The sequence below is a fragment of the Nomia melanderi genome, chromosome 6, assembly GCF_051020985.1.
Source record: "Nomia melanderi isolate GNS246 chromosome 6, iyNomMela1, whole genome shotgun sequence".
In the NCBI taxonomy this organism is placed as follows: Eukaryota; Metazoa; Arthropoda; class Insecta; order Hymenoptera; family Halictidae; genus Nomia; species Nomia melanderi.
In genome coordinates, this window is record NC_135004.1 from 1,019,322 (window position 1) to 1,038,398 (window position 19,077).

General features: G+C 48.5%; 1 protein-coding gene across 2 annotated transcripts; it reads left to right on the top strand.

The window, feature by feature from the left end:
- Nucleotides 1–454: 454 nt before the first annotated feature.
- LOC116432341 (LHFPL tetraspan subfamily member 6 protein) lies at nucleotides 455–17,813 on the top strand. Of its 2 annotated transcripts, none has more exons than XM_031989038.2 (5): nucleotides 455–1,590; nucleotides 6,578–6,696; nucleotides 10,363–10,538; nucleotides 12,236–12,334; nucleotides 13,408–17,813. In XM_031989038.2, exons 1-5 carry the CDS (start codon nucleotides 1,501–1,503, stop codon nucleotides 13,539–13,541), a joined length of 618 nt encoding a protein of 205 aa, XP_031844898.1. In that variant the 5' UTR covers nucleotides 455–1,500; the 3' UTR covers nucleotides 13,542–17,813. The 2 variants fall into 2 exon arrangements, with proteins under 2 accessions (XP_031844898.1, XP_076224394.1); XM_076368279.1 differs by having other exon boundaries at nucleotides 12,239–12,334.
- Nucleotides 17,814–19,077: the final 1,264 nt, after the last annotated feature.

Below are 19,077 nucleotides of genomic sequence, written 5' to 3' on the forward strand. Positions count from 1 at the left end.
GGCCGAATCCGTGGTTAGACTCGTTTCAACTTCGTTAACCTCTTGCAGTACATCGCGAGTCTCACTCGTGATCACAATTTCGTTCCAAATGTCACGAGTGAGACACGTAGTCTTCCCCCAACATCGCTTTACCTTCACCCTACAACTGTCGCCCGGATTCTGTCCAGCTAAACGGTAGCACAAGGGGTTAAAGTGTACCCCGGTATCTATACGAAAGGATCGTTTCGCGCAACCGAACCAAGGGTAAAGGTATCGGATACGATTATATGCTTACCCGAGGTCGAGATAGGAGCCGAAGCCACATCCACGAGCAGAGCCACAGCCGCGGCCACAGTCACAGTCGCGGCACGCGCGCGTCGCATGCCGTACGGCGCACGCATGCTTGCCAAATAGCTGGAGAGTGGGAGGCAGAACTCGGCTCGCCTAGCGGCGGAAAAGGAGTCCGGCCCGCTAGGTTCGGTTAGTCGCAGTCACGAAGCGGCGCCGAGTACGATCGCTCGGTCGTGACCGGTCGCCTTCTTTCTACCCCTTTGTTCCGTTCTTACGCTCGGTTCGTCGACCGTCCGACCTCCTCCGCGTGATCATCCACACTTTTCAGTCTCGGCGTTCCGCTGGTGGGTGATAGTGCGCGCTGCTCTAGGAAATGGGGCGCGACGGTGAATTTTTATCGAGAGCCGGGGGACTGGGTACGTGATTCCGCGCGCTCCGCCGGTTCCTCGCTCCGTCTATAATTAACGGCGTCGCGTCGGCGGTGCGGTGCGGCGCGCGGTGCGCCGGAGAAAGCGGCTCGGCATCGCTCCGACACTCGAGGGCAGCCGACGCGTGCGAGGCGTGCGACGCGATCACCGAACGCGTCGCGTCGGACCAACGGATCCTCGCCTCGAATCGTGGCCGCGCGAACCTTGACCGTGAGACCGCGACGAGGTTCTCTCGAAACGACCTATAAACCCGGTGTATTTTCGGATTCCCCCACGGGACCGCGATGCGTTCTCGCCTCGCATCGGAATACCACCAGTGGGCGAGGAGGACGAGGAGGAGGAGGACCACCGCGATCGCAAGCAGGACCACCAACACGATCCTCGTCCCTTCCAGCGAGCGAATTCGCGTCTGAGTGCGACGCTGGATGGACCTACTCGCTCCGGTTCCTTTTGGTCTCGTTGGAATCGGTTCGGTGTTCGAAGCCTAAACGCGGCTATTGGTCCAAGGACCGAACCTCGATCTCGCCGAGATCGCGCGCGAACGGAGTATCGCCGCAGCTCCAGATCGTGTCTGCAGCGCGTGAATCCGGACTCGCGGGCGGCGCGTCCAGTGCATCGGCAGGTCAGCGGCTGCTCGGTTCATCCGCAGCGGTCACCAGTCTTCGAGCGTTCGTTAATCATGCGCGTTCGAAGAGGAGGCTGAGATCGGCGGGGGTACGAGGACGCGGCGAAGAGCCAGGCGAAAGCTACCCCGCCGAAAGCGAAGAGACAAAGGAGGGAGGGACGCTTTTAAACCGATGAGATGACAGTGTTGTGCGTGCTGTGGGCAACCTTGTCCACCGTGGCGTCGATTCTCGCCTGTTCCGGATTTTATCTGCCTTACTGGATTCAGGTGAGCGATCGTCTCCCCCCACTCACCTAGCTGGAAACGAGCCACGGGAACCGAAGGTTCGCTCTATCCCGTCGTAATCCCGGATTTTGGCTGCACCCCGCAGCGTCCGGTTTCGCGCTTCCCTCCAATTACTCGCCGTTCGTCGTCGGCACCGATGCTCGGTTTTTTCCTCCTAAGCTCCCAATAGTGGAGACGCTCGCTCGTCCCCGCGATCTCGCAACCGCGGATCGAACGATCCTTGAACCCGTCCCACCGCCGCGTCCGCTAACAACTCACGTCGTTTTACTCGAACGGGCTCGAGTGGCGACAAATAGCTTGCCGCGATAGAAACCGTGGAAATTTATTGGTCCGCGAAACGAAGGAAAGAGAGAACCGTTCCTGAAAATAATGCCCGGACCTCCCCGCGTCGCTCTCTTTATCTTTCCCTCGGCTATTGTAACACGGAGCTCGGGTGTGTCGCGTCGATTGCGAACGACTGGCGCGAAGGGCGAACGCGCGAGCAAAAACCGCGCGAATCGCGGGCGGGCCGACGAACGAGCAAGTACGATTTCCAGGAACACGCACGCGTCACGCGTACACGCGCATACACACGCACACGCGCGCGAATACCTCGATATGTACCTCGAAGGGCGAGGAGGCGGAGAGTGCGATTTCCGGCATGATAAAATCAAATTTTCAATATCGATTGTATCGCGCCCAGCGAACCGGATATCGGTGCCGGAGTGTTTTCTAAATTAAACACGGTCATTTGGTGGGATTAATAAACAGCGGATGCAAATTGTTCTTTCGAGCGCGGCGAGGAACGAGGCGAATCTCGATTGAAACGTTTCGGATGAACGCGCGCGAGTTATTGGAATGCGAGTGGGAAAAGGCGAGCCGTGCTTGTTCGATGCTCGCCGATGCGAATCTCTCCCGCAGCTTCTGCTCGCAGTTCTATACATCGGAAATTGGAACCGCGCTGCAAGCTGCGTACCAGTCGTTCGATAACCCGACGTCGCTAATCCCATTTACGTGACGCTCGGGATCGAGAATTGGCGTTGCGAAGCCGGTTCGATCGCTCTTTCGAGCAAAGAACGCGACCGATCCATGTCCATCCGTAATCGCGCGCGATCGTTGGTCGTCGGAGGCAACGTTGAAGGAAGGTGGACGAGCGTGCACACGGTTCCGAGGTTTCTCACCGCGCTCGGGGTCGGGACGCGCGCTAAACTGCACGCCTCGGAAAAAGAAGAGAAGAAGAACGGCTATTTAAAGCAACCTCGGCTCGAGGGAGAGAAGACCGGCTTCGTGAAAGGTGCCGTTCGAAAGACTTTCACGATTTCCGATGGTTCTCGACATCGCCTCTTCGTCCTCTCGGCCGCGTGTCCGCGGAAACGCCTTGCACGAGTAGACGAACAAAGTTTGAGCAAAGACGAACAACTACGTAAACAAATCCCGACGACTGGCGTGTCGCTTTTCGCGTCCCGCGGTGAGGATATTGTATGGGAAAGCGCTCCAAACGCACAAAGGAAACTTTTCGCGGATCTCGCGAGGCGCCGTCAATTTCGAGGCATCCTTGAGTACAGCCACGGAACGAGTTCGCGTCGAACCGGTCGAAGAGCTCGAGAACTCGATCGTGAAAGCCCATCGCTGTGTCTTCGGGGAAAGGGGTAACGCCGCTGGGAAACAAAGCGTCGAAGAAACGCTGTACGCCCTGCTTCCAAGTTCGCACTCCGTTCCGCGGAATAGTGGTCTGTTTCGGTAATCCAGCCGGACAATAGTTTCAATTGATATATAACTCGTCGAGACAGAAGAAAAGCTAGTTTCTCTTAAAGAACTATGTATAATATATGACAATAATGAAATTGTTGATAATTTTATTCAACGGACCAATTTATTTAATTCAATATAAAAATGCGAATAAAAGAATTCCAATAATTGATAGATAAATAACAAAAAATCATATTTTCTTATATATTTAAACAAAATGCTTCAGACAAAAGTTGTAAGGTATAGAGCTAAACATGTAGTAGTCATATTTTTGCAAACATTACGAGGATATTATGTAGTTTTTTCAGTGACAATAGATACTTTGCGTTTCGATGCCAACGTTATATAAATAGCGAAACGGAATTTATTTGCTCAAAATTTTTATTTTTCAATTGAAAATCATTTTGTATAGCGGGGACTACTTAGCAACATATTAGTAGCCTTCAATTTTCATTATCTGAATAGTCGAATTTCGGGGTTTCGTCCACAGGCGGCCGCATTGTGCGCCGGCTGGTTCCGGGGGAGCGATACATGCGGGCTTTCTTCGCGAGTTTCGTCAAATGTACATCGCTCGCCGACGCGGTGTGGCAGCCGGCGTAGAAGTCGGCGAGCGACAGCCGACAGCAGGCTGGAATGCCGAATTGCCGGTAGGACCGATTCGTTCTTCTCGTCGTCAATCCAGACGCGCCCGTAAAATTTTATCGTCCTTGACGAATACGTTTCGATATCAACTTCGAGACCGATTCGAGTATTCTTGGGCTTGCCGAGCTCGTCCGGAGGAAACGGAAGGGATTGCGTATCAGTAGCTTTCGCGTTCGTTCGAATGAGACGTTTCCGATACATCGATGCGACGATGCGTCGTAAAACGAAAGTAAACTCTTTACGCGCAACGGTTGAAACTGCGACGCGTTCGAATCGCGGCGAAGGAATCGGCAATTAACCCCTTGCCTTGTGATTTGCTTCTCCGTTATGGTCGATACAACCACTTTGCCTTTAACTGTTTATTGAAAAAGGAGAAAAATTCTAGACATATTCCAATCTTTGCTCGAAAGTATGATTATTGATAACAGAAAAATAATATTTAATTTCAATTCAAAAGAGTTGTGTGATATTCGAGTTGCTCAGAAGCCGATGCGGTTAAGTCGATTTATCGACATTTTCTGATTTTTGTAAATTTCAACGTAGCAAATAATATTCTTTTTAGTTATTCAAAGATTTACTCGTTTCTTCGTTTTTCTAGGTCAGAAAGCCTTTATTCTTATGTCTTCTGAACATGTATAATAACTTCCGAAGTGAAAACTTTAATTTTCTCAATCTTTCTTTCCCGGACTCAACCTCATTGGCTTCTGAGCGACTCATTTATCCTTCTTAAATTTTATTTAAAATCTTCACCGCGAGCCTGACACGTTGTTGTAAGGCGAAAGGTTAATCGGGCGCGACGCGATGGTTGCGCGCTGCAAAAAGCAAACGCATCCGTTCGGCGCGGGCGTTCTCGGTAGCGATGAGATGGAAGTGTCAGAAGCTGTGAGACGAGAGTCGAGAGGATCGTGGGTCACGGGTCACGGGTCACGGTTCGTTACGAATGCGGACGGAAGAGTCGCGAGAGCCGCGGAGGAACGCTCGACGTGGAGTGGCTCGGAGATACGACCGATTCGAGTTGCCAATGAGCCGAACGTTGTTGGCACGACAACTTTTGAAACTCGAGGGAACTGTTCGACGCTAACCGAGCCGAGCGCGTAACCCTTCTCTTCCCTTTGCTTCTCTTCACTGACGCTCGAATTAGATCGCAAACGAATTTCTCCGCGCGGAATCCTACCTCGGGGAAGACGAATCCACTCGGAGAAGCGGCGCTCGTTTCGCGAATTGCTCCGGGAAACTAGCTTTCGAAAGGAACCGGGGAAATCCCGCCGACTTCCGCCGACCGATAGAAAAAGTTTGCGGAAAAACGTACTTTCCCGTCGATGCATCTGCTTCGGATCTTCCGAACTTCCGGATGAAACGTTTCAATCGGAAGCGTCCGAACGCGAAAATTCACTCGTAGAGAAGACTAGGGTTTATTCGAGTCGCGAATCGGATTGATAACTGGTCCTTCGTTACACCGATAAGGCGGTAGGATCTCAATGATATGCAATTGAGCGACTGATCGTCTAGGTAAAAGAAAACTCGAAGACGAATTTCGATTCTATGTATTCTGAAGTATAACCTAGCAATTCGAATTATCGAGTGGCAACTCAACCGAAAATTTAGACGATCCAGACCGCGGGAAACAGTTAATCTTCTCGATTCTCCGCGAGGAAGTCCGCGAAACGCGAAGTCGATGTAGCTCGGTGTATCCGCGTTTCTTTCTTTCGCGGTCGTTAAGCCGACGACGAAAGAAACGAGCGCAAAACAGCCAATGAATAACGCGAACGTCGACATCGACGTCGAGGTTCGGACGCGGACGTCCCTTCGGAGCGTACACACGCATTTATCCTGTTCGAGTGGCAAAATGCAGAGAGGAGGGCTCTGAATGGCTTTGAAAATACTCGAGTAGCGGGATGAATAAATGCATAAGGGAATTTACATTTGCTTCTCCGTGCATCGCCGCCTTGCCGCTTCGGCTAGCGACGCGTGCGACCCTCGTATACGCGTTCGAGGTCGACTTTCCGCGTATTTCGATGATCCGCGTGCTAATCTCGGAAGATCTTGAATTCGATTTCGAATCGCTCGACCGACATCGTCGGGATCAAAGGCGCGGGTTCTCGGTCGCGAAATTCGATCTCTGTAGGCAAATAATTCGGTTGATGCGGGATAAGCGATCGTTGTTCGCGAATCGAATTCCACCGGCTAAAGCTGCCGCGGGAACCTCCGGCGGAATCAACCGGAAAATACAAGCGTAGCGGGAATCTCGATGATCGGGCTGCGATTCGACGTAACCCGCGCCGACTTTCGATCGACTTTGCGTTCAATTGGCCGTTGAAAAGTTGTTGACTCGGCTCAAAGGGGGAGCCGAGGCGAAAACGCTCGGTAACGAACGCGAACGGGCTCGCCGTGAAATTAGTAGTATACTTACTTCGGGACGATGTTTAACCTCTTGCGGTCCCAAAGCCCTGCTCGGAATCCGCGAAAGAGGATCCGAAACGTTGAAACTCTCTAGCCTCTCGAGCCTGTTTCCTCTCCTGTTCCCACCAACTCTTGTTCCTGCTGCGTCCCATGCTTTGTTCTGGTCTCTCCTTGCGTAGATGTGTGTTTTGCATTTCAGGGACGACTGTTGGGAAAAGCGGACGCGTATTTTAGTTCCTTTCGGCGCTGCAACTATCCACGAATAAGGGCGCCGAACACCGCTCCCGAAATAGTTTACGAGTGCGCCAGGTATTCCAGGTACGTATACGTGGGAACAGGTGGAAACGCATCCGAGCTTCGCGAAATTAATTGTCCTCCTTTCTCCGGGATTCACCGGCGAAACACTCACTCGCCGCGCTATCCGTTCCCACGGACTTCGAGTATCGCCTCTGTATATTTATTTACAAACAATCTCGGTTACTAATAGTTCATTGGTATCGATACCTATCATTTCCGCGTTAACCATTGGATCGAATTGAATCTAAAAATTTGTTATAGTCGTTGATTTCTTTGCACTAGGTTTGCGGACGGAGTCGTGCTAATTGAATTACGTAATTTCGTTTCGTTGTAATTTAATTACGTATATATAATTTGAAGCATTCTATTAATTTAACTGTTGATTACTTTGATCATGAGTATAATTGAACTATCAACTACATGTTTCTTCCCTTAAATTTATAGTTGTTTTATAAACGCACGTAATAAACAAGTTTGTTTCTGATGACGTATTATCATGTATGAATAACATCATGTTTCCACTGCATTCGATCTTTACTTTTTCAAACCCTCACGTGGTTTCCTTTGACCTTTCGTTACCTCTCAATATCGTTTCTACCGCAGCTTATTTTTATTCATTCGGAACATACATTGCATTTTCTAATTGTATTTAAATTGTAGAAACGAATTACATTTCAATTCAATTGAATACGCGACCAGAATTACGAATTATATTAATAATAATTTAATTGCGTGAAGAAGCTGAGCTACAAATCCCGAAATAATTATATACTACGTAATGGAATTACTTATTCGTAGTTGAGCTACGAATACCGAAATAATTTTATACGATGTAATTGAATTCCTTTGTAATTATAATTCATGAAGTAATCATAATTTATATAATTATATCTAAACTCTTAGAATTTCATAAACACTGTTTGATGAATGTTTACCATTTATCTTTGAATCTCTAATCTTCAAAATCCAAACGAACGAACATCGACGTTTCTAGGTGCAATACGATAAACTATACAATAAATGTCCGTAAACCTAGCGTTGACCATTGTCGCTTCTCACAAATTCAACAAAACTCGTTCGAACGTCACGGAGGAAACTCGTAGATGAAACGCTTTTGGCGGACAGGGGCCGAACGCAAGTTTGATCGTTCCCATCGATTCCCAACTTCGCAATCTAAATTATGCAGCAGCTTCGATGTACGATAACGTTGACAAAGCACGTGAAGTTAAGATTATCTAGTATTTTGTCGCCGCTTCGGAACCGCGCGATATAAATTCACCGGGTCTGGTTGGGAAACAGCACAGGCGGCGTCGCGTTCTCGTTCATAAGGCGCCACTCTCGGACGTAACGAGGCCAGGAAAACTTAAAGCCACTGTACTCCGAACACAAGAAGTTTGCACGCGCGCGCTTATCGAGATATTACAAATTTCGGAACGTCGCGCTCCAGTGCTCCGTTCGCGAAGTAGATCGTCGATCAATCAACAAATGTCGACCTATGTCAACGTTTAAATAATTTCGAGGATCTAACAGTTTCACGAATACGGCATGGCAATCCATTATCACTCTTATTCACGAACGTTTAAATAATAACAGAGAAATCCTACATTGCAGCTTTTGCTTCTTTGTTTCTCTTTGTTCTCACTGGAAACGATGCTGGTGCTACTACGGTCGGTTCGAGCGAGTATCATTTTAGCGAGCACGGTGAACGTTGAATGGCATTTTCGCGTGAAATCCGACAACGAATCTATGTGAAACAATGGGAAACGATGTTAACGTTTAGGAAATGTTCCCCCTTTAGCTGTGGGCAAGCCGAACTCGATGTAATTTTCGCGCGTTCGGTTGTTCCGGTGCAAAGTTGAGTGGATAAGCTGAATCGTTGCTTGTTTCAAGGTTGGTTAATCGCGTTGCGAAAAGAAGATGTATAAGTGAGATCGGCGAAACTCAGTGGGAAACGGAGATCGTTGCATTAACTGAAAGAGTAACTGTACTTCTAGCAATCTCGTCATTCGATATTTTCATTGGCAAACACGGTTTCGCACTAGGCGGCACGCCGCGCCGCGGGGATCAACGGAGTTCCGGCGACTCTTGAAGCGACGCTAGGCAATGGAACCTTCTTCTCGCCGGTAATAGACCGGTAATGGCTTTGTATCGGCGGGCGCGAAGTTCTCCGCTGTCGCGGGTCACCGTCGAAAACGAACCGCCGAGACACAGGATGAATTAACGTTTGCAAACTTTCGATTCGAGCGGTTGGACGATTCGCGAGCGCACAGTTCGAAACGCTCGTTTTTTCCCGTCCGTTCGAATTTTCTGGTTGAAGCTCGTTAATTAAAAGTAGTTTGGAGTTGTTTCCGCGATGTCGGATCACTTTTTTCCGCGAACTATGTGCGTCCGTATGTACGATATGTATGTACGTATTCGCCGGCTCGTTGCAGCTCCACCGATTTGCTCCCAGCACACGGCGCATTTGGCTAACTTTAATGGAATGCACAGCAACGAATACCGCGGAAACGAAAATGCAAACGAAAATGCAAATGAAGAGGAAGACGAAAAGGAAAACGGCCTTTGTGCGGGCGAGATTGCGAGACGTTCCTCAAGGCCGCGCGAAAATCCGAACTCTGGCCTACTTTCCGACGGCACACAATAACGGCCTATGCACACGAGCGAGGCGATCTCGCGGCGGTGACGCTGGCAATTTTATATACGTGCACCTATACACGGAGCAAATTTCATCTTACGAAAGATACACAGTTAAAGCAAACAGAAATATATATATATTTGTCATCCTTGTTGCGACCCGTTGCGATCATGCAGCGACCGTTGTGACGTTTGCGGTTTGGTAAATGACAGATCATTGTCACGCCGTTTCGTCAATCGCAACGGATCGCGACGAGGATGACAAATATGTGAGTCGCTCAGAAATCAATGCGGTTAACTCCATTTTTTGATGTTTTCTGATTCCTGTAAATTCTCGTGGAATAAATAATATTCTTGTTAGTTACTAAAGGATTTACTCGTTTCTAGATCAAAAGTCCCTTTTGCATATATCTTCTGATATGCATAATAATTTCAGAAGCCGAAACATTAATTATCTCAATCTTCCTTTTCTGGACTCAACCGCATTTGCTTTTGAACGACCCATATATATATATATATATATATATATATATATATATATATATATATATATATTTCTTTTTCTTCAATTGTGTATCTGGTGTAAGATGAAATTTGCTCTGTATGTGGTGCACGTATGTAGAATCGCTACGAGATCGCAGTGGAATTATGCCGTTCGTGTGTATAAGCCCTAAGAACGAAACGAAGGTGTCGGAATCCCTGATCTCCGAGGCGAGAGAGAGGCGCGGGTCGTATTCGCGTCGAAGTAGAAACCTACGAAATGATAACACTCGTTTCGCGCATCGATCTCCGCTGCTTCCGAAGCTGTGTAACTCGAGAACGGGGGACCGCGTGGCGAGGAATTAACGAGCGCGCACTCCGAAGGGTAGGGACATATAATCGAGTTTCAATTTAATTTCGAGTTACGAGTTACGATTCCCCTTCGACTTGGTTCGCGCGCGTTCGACGTTCAATTATTCATCGAACTCCGCGAACGAGATACCGTTTACCGAGTCGCGTCGCGTCGCGTCGCGTCGCGGTGCGATACCGATTCAAGGTAATATTTGATTACAGTTTCTGGGACATACCGAGCGCTTGGTGGCAGGCGAGCACCGTCACGATGGGAATCGGTGTCGCGATCGCGGTGATCGGCGCGCTGACCCTGCTGGCCGCAGCCTCCAGCTTCCTGCCGCATATTCTGAAAACGCCCAAGCACACCAGAGTGTTGGGCAGCTTGCAGTTGCTCGCTGGTGAGTATGGGATCTTGGAGCTTCCTTCATCGCGATGGACTGACGGGGGATGTTATCGAACTCAGAAATTCAAAAAATTACGAATCTTTGTGTATAAGTAGAGTAAGTCAAACCTAATCGTATTACAATTTTTTGTCTGCCGAATTTCACTTTGAAGGAGTGAAACTACCTCTAGAAATGCAAATTTTACTTTTCTATGGATTATCTTGGGAACGGTCAGAAGTAGCGAGGACAGTTTAAACAAAAAATACATTGTTCTTTCATGTTCATAAAACTGCAAAATAAAATTTGTCAAGTACAAATTTTTCAAAATACCTCCACGATTAATCCTTTTTAAAAAATGTCAAGGGATAGTTTTACTCCCTTAAAATGAAATTCGACACGAAAAAAAATTGCAATGTATTAGGTTTCACTTACTCTATTTACGCATAAAGTTTCGTTATGTTTTTTTAATTTCCGGGTTCGATAACTTCCTTTGTAAGTTTCGATACGCGCTGTCGATTGGATCTCGACCCCTTTGATAAGATATTCTTTGGTTGTTTATAATACATCTGCTGGCAGTATGTATCCCAGTCCGATTTCGATTCGAATTCGTTTTATCTTCGTTCGTCGAGAACAATAGACGAAGAAAGAATCTCGAGTGGATCGACAGCGTGTATCGATTCTAACCGTATCGCCTCGGACGGATCGGCAACGAGGAAACTCCCACTTCGAGTCCATCGTGAACGAACTTACGCATTCTGCTCCGTGGTACTAAGAACAGTCGCGACCGGAAACTTTACAGCGTTCCCCGATGGCTCGCGGAACGAGATCGTAACAGGTTACGCGTCGAGTTTCGTAATAAGATCGACCAAGAGTTCGCCGCGAATCATGGTAAATTTCTCTAATCTGCCTACGACGGATCCATCCAGTATGAGATCGATGAGAACGGGACGCCGCGAATAGCTGAAAACATGACGCGGAATGACTGGAAATCACGTTGTATCTGTTTGGACCGCAATAATATTCGATTGCACGCAGAATTGACGGGTGAACGCGAAGCGAAAACGTTCTTGCGAAGAGAGCGAAAGCGTTAATAGGAACGTCCAGCGTTTGCGAAGCAACGGGTCGACACGCGGTTTCCCGAGAGCCGCTAGACAGCAAAGAATCCACAAAGAAAATGGATATTACTCGAATATCATTCTTCTTTGAAACGTTGACACGTTCCATTTTCTCGTTCGCCGTTGGTCGGGCCGTGGTTATCGCTCTCAAAATGGCTTTTCACCGGGCGACGCTGTTATTAACGAACTCCTGGGAAACCGCGTACCAGGCATAATTTATTTATTAGCTCGGCAGACATAATAGCGTCCTGTTGATCCGGCTCTCTGCGAACTCATCGCGGACGTTTCGAATTTCCACTGTGAAACTAACTTTTCCGTGTTACGGGAAATCTACCTAAAAGCACCGATGGTTGGTCGTCCGGGTCACGAGCGAGTCTCGAAAGCTAGTCGTTTGGTTGTCTTTGAAGACCCGCCTTCTCATTGTCGTACGGTTCTTCCATCGCGTACGGTCAAACGGACCTGTGGTTGAATAAAATTCCTCTCCGTCAACGTCGTCGCGCGAACAATGTTCGGTGTTTCGCTGTTCCGCCGAGGTGCCGGATGGAAAGCCGCGAGATTTAACCCGCTGACAACCGCGCTGCCATTTTCTCGTTACAGCAGTGATGATATGCGGTGGTTTGGTGATGTATCCCATAGGATGGGACAACAGGGAGGTGCGGGAGTCTTGCGGGAAAGGTGCTAACGTGTACAATCTCGGTGAGTATCGGTCTCTAGACGGACTAGCGTCTCTTGGAGAATCGTTGGAATACGTTCGTCGACGACGTACGACCGTCGATCGTTGAACTCTGACTGGTGGGACTGAAACTTGAAAATTTGTTCGACGCTGCGACGAAATTTCGATGTTGCCTACTGTGAGAGTCTGCGTGGCGCACAGTGTGATGAAAAAGTCAAACGCTAGTTAATTTGATTGAAAAATAATCTGTTGTTCCTGGATTGTTGCATTACTTCTTTATGTCTACTGTTATTGCGAGACAAGTATTTGCAACTTGAAACCATATTTTACTTATAATTCGGTAAATTTTATTTGACGTTTTCGGAATTCGCTTGGAATATATTTTAGATGTTTGTTTATAGAAATATTAGCTTCTTAATTTATGTTGGAATAGGTTTGCATACCGTTTCTTTTAATCCAATACATATAGCTGCGTGTGATATATAAATTTTGTAGGTATGATATAATTGAATCCACTGACCAAATATATTTTCGCCAGTCGTTATACATATTTCACTTGCTTTTATACGAAAACACGTAAAAATATCAAAAGATTGGATGCGCACGGATATAAATGTTTTGATCTCGCAATCTCGAATCTATAGAGAATTAAGAGCTATATTTACATTTTCAAATACGAACAATTTGCTTGACTTGAAGAAATTCGAAAATAGAGAGAAAAAGTGGTAATTCGGTAAGAAAACAATAATAAAGATATTAGTATTCACATTCTCCATTGAAGAAAACCACCACCTAAAACTATTCCAACAAAAATCAAAATGACAACCGTTTCCTACAGACAAAAATCCAAACAATATTTCGCTCAAGTTACCACACTTTCAAATAAAGTTTGACATAGCCAAAGCATGGTGTGTTACAAAATTCAGATGGATCTTCCACAGCAACAGCAGAACCAGAAAACTAGTACATGACTACAGAAAGAAAAACGTTATTTTTCCATGGAAACGCCCAGCGTTCGACGATTTCGTCGCACTGTGTCGCGATCTGGACCAATCATCCCTCATCCGACCGAATATTCGACGTCGATCTGTTTCAGGAAAGTGTTCCGTGTCCTGGTCGAGCCATTTGCTGATCGGCTCTGTGGCGTTGCTGATGTTGTGCTTCGGGCTGAGCTTCTGCGCCACGCGACACAAACCATCGAATCCCCGCACCGATCCGCTGCGCATTTGACAATCGAGATATTCCCAGTCGATTCACGCGTACGCTTCGCCGAAGACGACCACCACCCTGTCGTTCGTGACCGTCTGCTGATCCCGACGATCGTGGACCGCGTACGACGCGGCGTGGTCGCCGCAGCTTCCGGTTAACCGGTTGGTTGGCTGGCTGGTTGGCTGGCTGGCTAGCTGGCTGGCTGGCCCGACGGTCGACTCCTCTACTCTCTACTTATAGGTGAACGTTTACGTGTGTAGCGTATAGTACCGGGATCGGGCGGAAGTCTTTCTCCACCGTTCGGTCTTCTCTTCGAAAGAACCGCGCTCGACGACTAGCATTTCCAATCGTTCCTCCTGGAAATCGCTGACCGGTGTTCACAGCCTAAATGGCGCGGCGACGTCTGCGAGCTTCTTGACCAGCAAACGACTAGGTTCCGATCGCCTAATTTTTCTACGCTGCCGCTAGATCTCGACCGGAATACAATTTTTCGTGGAAATCTCGGAGGTTCTCTTTGAGGCAGCGATCGGTCGCCTCGTCGAGCACGTACCGGGGTGAACTGAATTTCCTAAACGACGTAGGGCCCCCCAGTAGCGGTAGCCGCGTACGCGAGAACGTGGCGCGCGTTGGACCGCGAGCGAATCGTTTCACGTTATGGATTTCCTAACTTTGTAGCGAGGATAATAGATTCAATTAGGAATTAGACGTAACGCGCGCGCGCGCCCTTCCGGTGTAACGGTTCCTCCGTGGCGGGAAAGGATGTGATTAATTCCTATCGGGGGAATCGAACTCGCGCGCCGACTTCGGAGTTGTTCGCAAAGTCGCGCGTCGCAGGGGCGAGCAAACGATTTCTTATTTCTCGAATTCGCCATGGGGTAATGTATACCGCCGTATCAAGTAATTACGAGTAGGTATCCTCGCGGTGGTTCGAATCCCAGCGCGAAAAAGCTGGGAACGTCAGTGCTCGGGGTTCCATTTTGAAACGTGAAAAGACGAACTCGCGTGCGACGAAATAATCGCATTGTTCGGATTAAATTCGCATTGTTCGACCCGCCAGCGGTTCGTTCGCGTTGCTTACGCGCCAACGGTTCCTGCCGAATGCCCGTTCGGTCGACGCCATTTCGACGCGTGGCGCCTGCCGTCGAACAGACAGCCAACAAAAAACAAAATATAACATCACCGATGCGGGAATGAAAATTCTCTGGGATGGAAAAGCGGAGAGAAAATCCCGCTGCCGGAAAGTTCGTCGAACTGCTGAAAAACTGCAGAGCCTATCACGCGATCCTGATTTCTCGGCTCGTTTTCACGTGCTCGCACGACCGCGGAGACCGAATTTTCGCGGAACGCGAAGCGACGAGCCGCGGCGCCCGTATTTTTCAAAATAGAAGATTTCATTCGGATATCGAGTCGGTTCGGAATCTACGCCGCGCGGAGCTTCGACGAACCGTGAAACGGATGAGCAAGTTAGCGATAGTTGCGACGGAACTGCCGCGATCCGTCGGGTTTTCTCTACGGAATGCGCAAGATTGTTTTCGCAGAGCGGAAACTCGACGATGGAACTTGGTTGAATTTCCGTTGCGTCGGTGGGAGACGCGCAAAACTCGGGGAATCGTTCGGAGGAAGACCAGTTTCAATGATAATCGTTCCGCGGAGCGTAGTCGAGTTCCAGTTTCAGCGCGAAACCCGATCGCGCGGTCCCTCTTCGCTCGCGGAGTCCGGTCGGAGTTCCTTTTCAATGATCGCGGTGCCGCGACGCTGCTGCTCTTTAATCGAACGCCTCGCGATCGATCGCTTCGAAAGTTTTCCCGGAGGAAATCGAGCCACGAGGACAGCAAGATTTACTCTTGAGATTTAAGTAACGGTAGTAAAAGGAGTGGAGCGGCGTGAAACAACGGGACGAAGTATGCGTCCATTTCCTCGTCCCGACCCAGATGCGAAGAGTCGCGACGTGACTCGAGACGAAACGACACCGAACGACACCGAACGAAACCAAACGAAGCGAATCGAGCGAATGGCTTTTGCTCGTGACACGCGCGTTTCCTACACCCGCCCGATTTATCCTTTATACTCTTTCCCGGTGAATCCCGGCGAGCGTTTAACGGGTGTTCGCCGTGAAAATTATTACGATCGACTTCCCGTTCTCAACCACCTTTCTGTTTCTGGTGTTCGCCGGGCTCCTCCTACTGGCGGAGATCCTACGTGCATTTTCCCACGTTCGTAGCAAGTGTTTTCCTGTCGATCGAAAATCGACCGTTCCACTGGAAGTTGCAGTCACGGAAGCGAACTTCTAGCTCCTGTTCTGGAATTCTTCCGCTCTCGTCGCTGTTCTCGCGATTTTTATAGCGATCCCGTTTCGTTCGCGTTATCCGTTGATTTTCGAGGAAACTGGCATCGATCGAACGCGGGGAACGTATCGAAAAGTTTAATCTCTCGCCTCACGCGATTTGCTTTGAAGATGTTCTCCTCGGTGTTGAAATATCCTTAACACGTTAAGCGAAAATCTTAAGTGTTTTTCTGCAGAATTATTCTTTCGCGGAAAAGAAGAGCAAGAACAATTATGAATTATTTGCTGTTACAATGCTTGCGTTACATTATTATCAAGTTAGTTACGTTAGTAAACATTTGCGTTTGACTTCGGTTATCTTGCATGTTACGATTGTTTTCTAATCATTCAGAAATGTCGGTCTCTAATAGCTGACATGGCGCTTAACGTGTTAATAATTATCTGGACAAAGGGATGCGACGTTCGTTATAAGTCTGTGTTTATTACGAAGATCAACCTTCGCAAGGGAAAGATTGAATTACGGTAGAAGCTTAAATTCAGTTTCTAGACTATATCACGAGTCCCACTCTACGTTACAGGGCGAGGGGTTAACGGTGTTCCTATCGTTCCGAGTCTATCGAACCCGAGACGGTAGCTCTGTGGTCGGGTTCGGCGGTGCAGACCTGTTGCCGGAATATCTTTTCGCCAGCCCGCGGTGTCTCGTCGCGGAATTGGCAACGAAATCAAGATCGAGACAACCGGTGGCGTCGCATGCGTTTCGTTTGAGGTAGTGCGGTTTCGAAGCCTGGCTTTCCGCAGCGAGACGCGTCGCGCCGCGTTCCAGTTCCTTTTTTCGCTCGAACGAGCTCGAGTTTCCTTTGAAACCCGGAAACAGCGTTCCTCTTTTCAGCGATTCAAATTTCCCGCTTTCGACATTTGTACTTTTTAACCGTAACGCACAGTCCCCGACAACGCCGTTCGCTGTTCCGGGTCCAGTTGGCTCGCTCGATCGATCGACGCGCGGCGAAAGGCCAAAGGAAATAACAACGAATTAGCTTCGAGCGATCGCGTAGAAGGATGACGGCGGATCGAGTCGAAAAATCGGAACGTCCGCCGCGAAACGCAACGTTCGTCGACAGGGCAACGGTCTTAGGATCTCGCGAGAGAACGCGGGTGCGGCGAATTCGTGACGGTTTTCGACCCGTCCTTCCTTATTTGCATGGAAATTGCTGCTCTGTCGGATTGCGCGAAAAAGGGGACCGCAGGAAAAAAAGAACCGCAGCTCGACCGAGCCTGGACGCTGCGCCGCGACGACAGAGTTTAATAAATCAACTTGCCGTCACGGACCGCGCGCGTCAAACGGCGCGTAATCGACTGCCGCGATACGCACAAATGCGACGGACGCAAAAAACTGGGGGACGGAAAATGTAAATTGTTCCCAGTTACGAACACGCGTGTGCGCGATAACGTTTGCGAGAATGTCGATACCGCGATGCGCGAGCCGAACGAGGGATCCCCGTGAGCGAGCGCCCGCGAGAGAAAAGCAGTGCCCGTGGAAATAACGGAGAAAATAATGGTCGTTCGACGTCCGAGCGACGGAACGTTCCCGATGAAGCTCGAGACCCGTCGACGCGTGAAATTTGTCGGTTCGTTTTCCCCGTCGCTGTGTTTCTGGCTGTGCTCGGAAGAAGTCGAAGCGTTCTCCGATCAAACGTCGACGCGGGGTAAGAGAAGAGCCGCGCGGTTACGCGTAATCGCGGGAACGATCGTCACAGTTCTCATCTGTATCCGTGGAAACCGGACTTTTTCTAGGCTAACGAACCCCGTTGAAAGCAACGCGAGCTTGGCGAGCTCCTCGTGCTCGCCCGTGTCCTTTCACTTCCGTAAATCTTCAACGACTGTACATACTAAATATACATAGATATATTATATATATATATATATATATATATACAAATATACATATAGTACCTACGTAAATATTCGACGTGGCGTAAATGTTACCTATCATTACTATATATTTTATAATAAAACATGGATTAAACGAAAAACACTTTGCCATTCGCTTTATTTCTCGCACCGAATACCGTTACCTTCGCGTACACCTCGTTCATCAAATTCATTGCTTTTACAGGATTATTCCCCCATTTTTTCTTTCAACTCTTTTCAAAGGTCATTCATTTCTTTCAGTTTTATTCGTCCTATGCGTCGATCTTTGTCCGTATTCGCTATCGGTATTCACCGCGGGACCATTTTCTCCGGGCTCGAGCCGCTGTTTCACGGTTATGCTCGTTCCGTCCCGTTACAGACAATAAATAACATTCTTTACGTCGTATCTTACTATCGCATGTATTTTACGAGCGATATTTTTGTTATTTATAATTCTCCCTCTCTTTCCCTCGCGTATGCTTTACTACTTTTACATCCGACGAACGGATACAACGGACTCGTCCCGAACAATGGGTCGCCAACAATAACTGTGATGAATATCGATACCGTATTACGACTACGAGGAGTAAAAGAAGCGTGGAGCGATGAGTCCCGTCGAGGTATCGTAATTCCCGTGTATCGATGATTCCCCAGTTCCCACGGATCCGTCGTGTCGGATACCGCAATCTGGAGACCGTCTCGTTGTCGTTTCGAATGACGAACCTAATTACTAATTGGAGCGGATACGGTGATCGAGACGCGTCCCAATAGTTGCACCCGAGATATTGGCCATGACGATCCATCATCTCGCTGCCAATGATGGAGAATAGACGGAGAATAAGGTACATGGACGAACAATCCCGTCGCGTTTTGAAATCTAGAAAACAATTCCTGAATCGTCCGGAACGCGCGTTTAAGAGACATCGCGCCGCACCCAATCGAATTAAAGGCGCGAATGGAATAAGATGGTCGTCGTTGACCCGGACCTGCCTTCATCGATCGGAACGATAGAAAGGGGAGGAGAGAGAAGGTTTAGCTCTCCGTGGAAACGAAATTTAAAGTCATGGAAAATTTATGCGACCGCGCAGCCCGTTTGAAAATATGTTAAACGTATGCAGGCTAAAGCATTCCCTTAACCGAGCTAGGACGATCTTGTTCCCGTATCGGCGGGCTTTCCAACGCGAATGCACACTCCGCGACCCTGTCGCAACGCGGTTGCGGTTTCCCTTTTTTCCTGCGGTTTCCTTTCCAACGTCTCATCGTTACCAAATTTCTTCCACGAGATTTTCACCAACTCCGTTTTCCGCGCGTTCTCGCGAGCACGCGCGAGTATCGAGCTCGTCGCTTCGCTGTTACACGCGAAGC

Excerpts from the sequence above, each read along its gene's own strand:
- LOC116432341 (XM_031989038.2), top strand. The coding sequence starts at position 1,501 with ATGACAGTGTTGTGCGTGCTGTGGGCAACCTTGTCCACCGTGGCGTCG. Across the intron at positions 10,539-12,235 it reads CAGCTTGCAGTTGCTCGCTG|CAGTGATGATATGCGGTGGT; the intron begins GTGAGTATGGGA and ends TTCTCGTTACAG. Across the intron at positions 12,335-13,407 it reads TGCTAACGTGTACAATCTCG|GAAAGTGTTCCGTGTCCTGG; the intron begins GTGAGTATCGGT and ends GATCTGTTTCAG.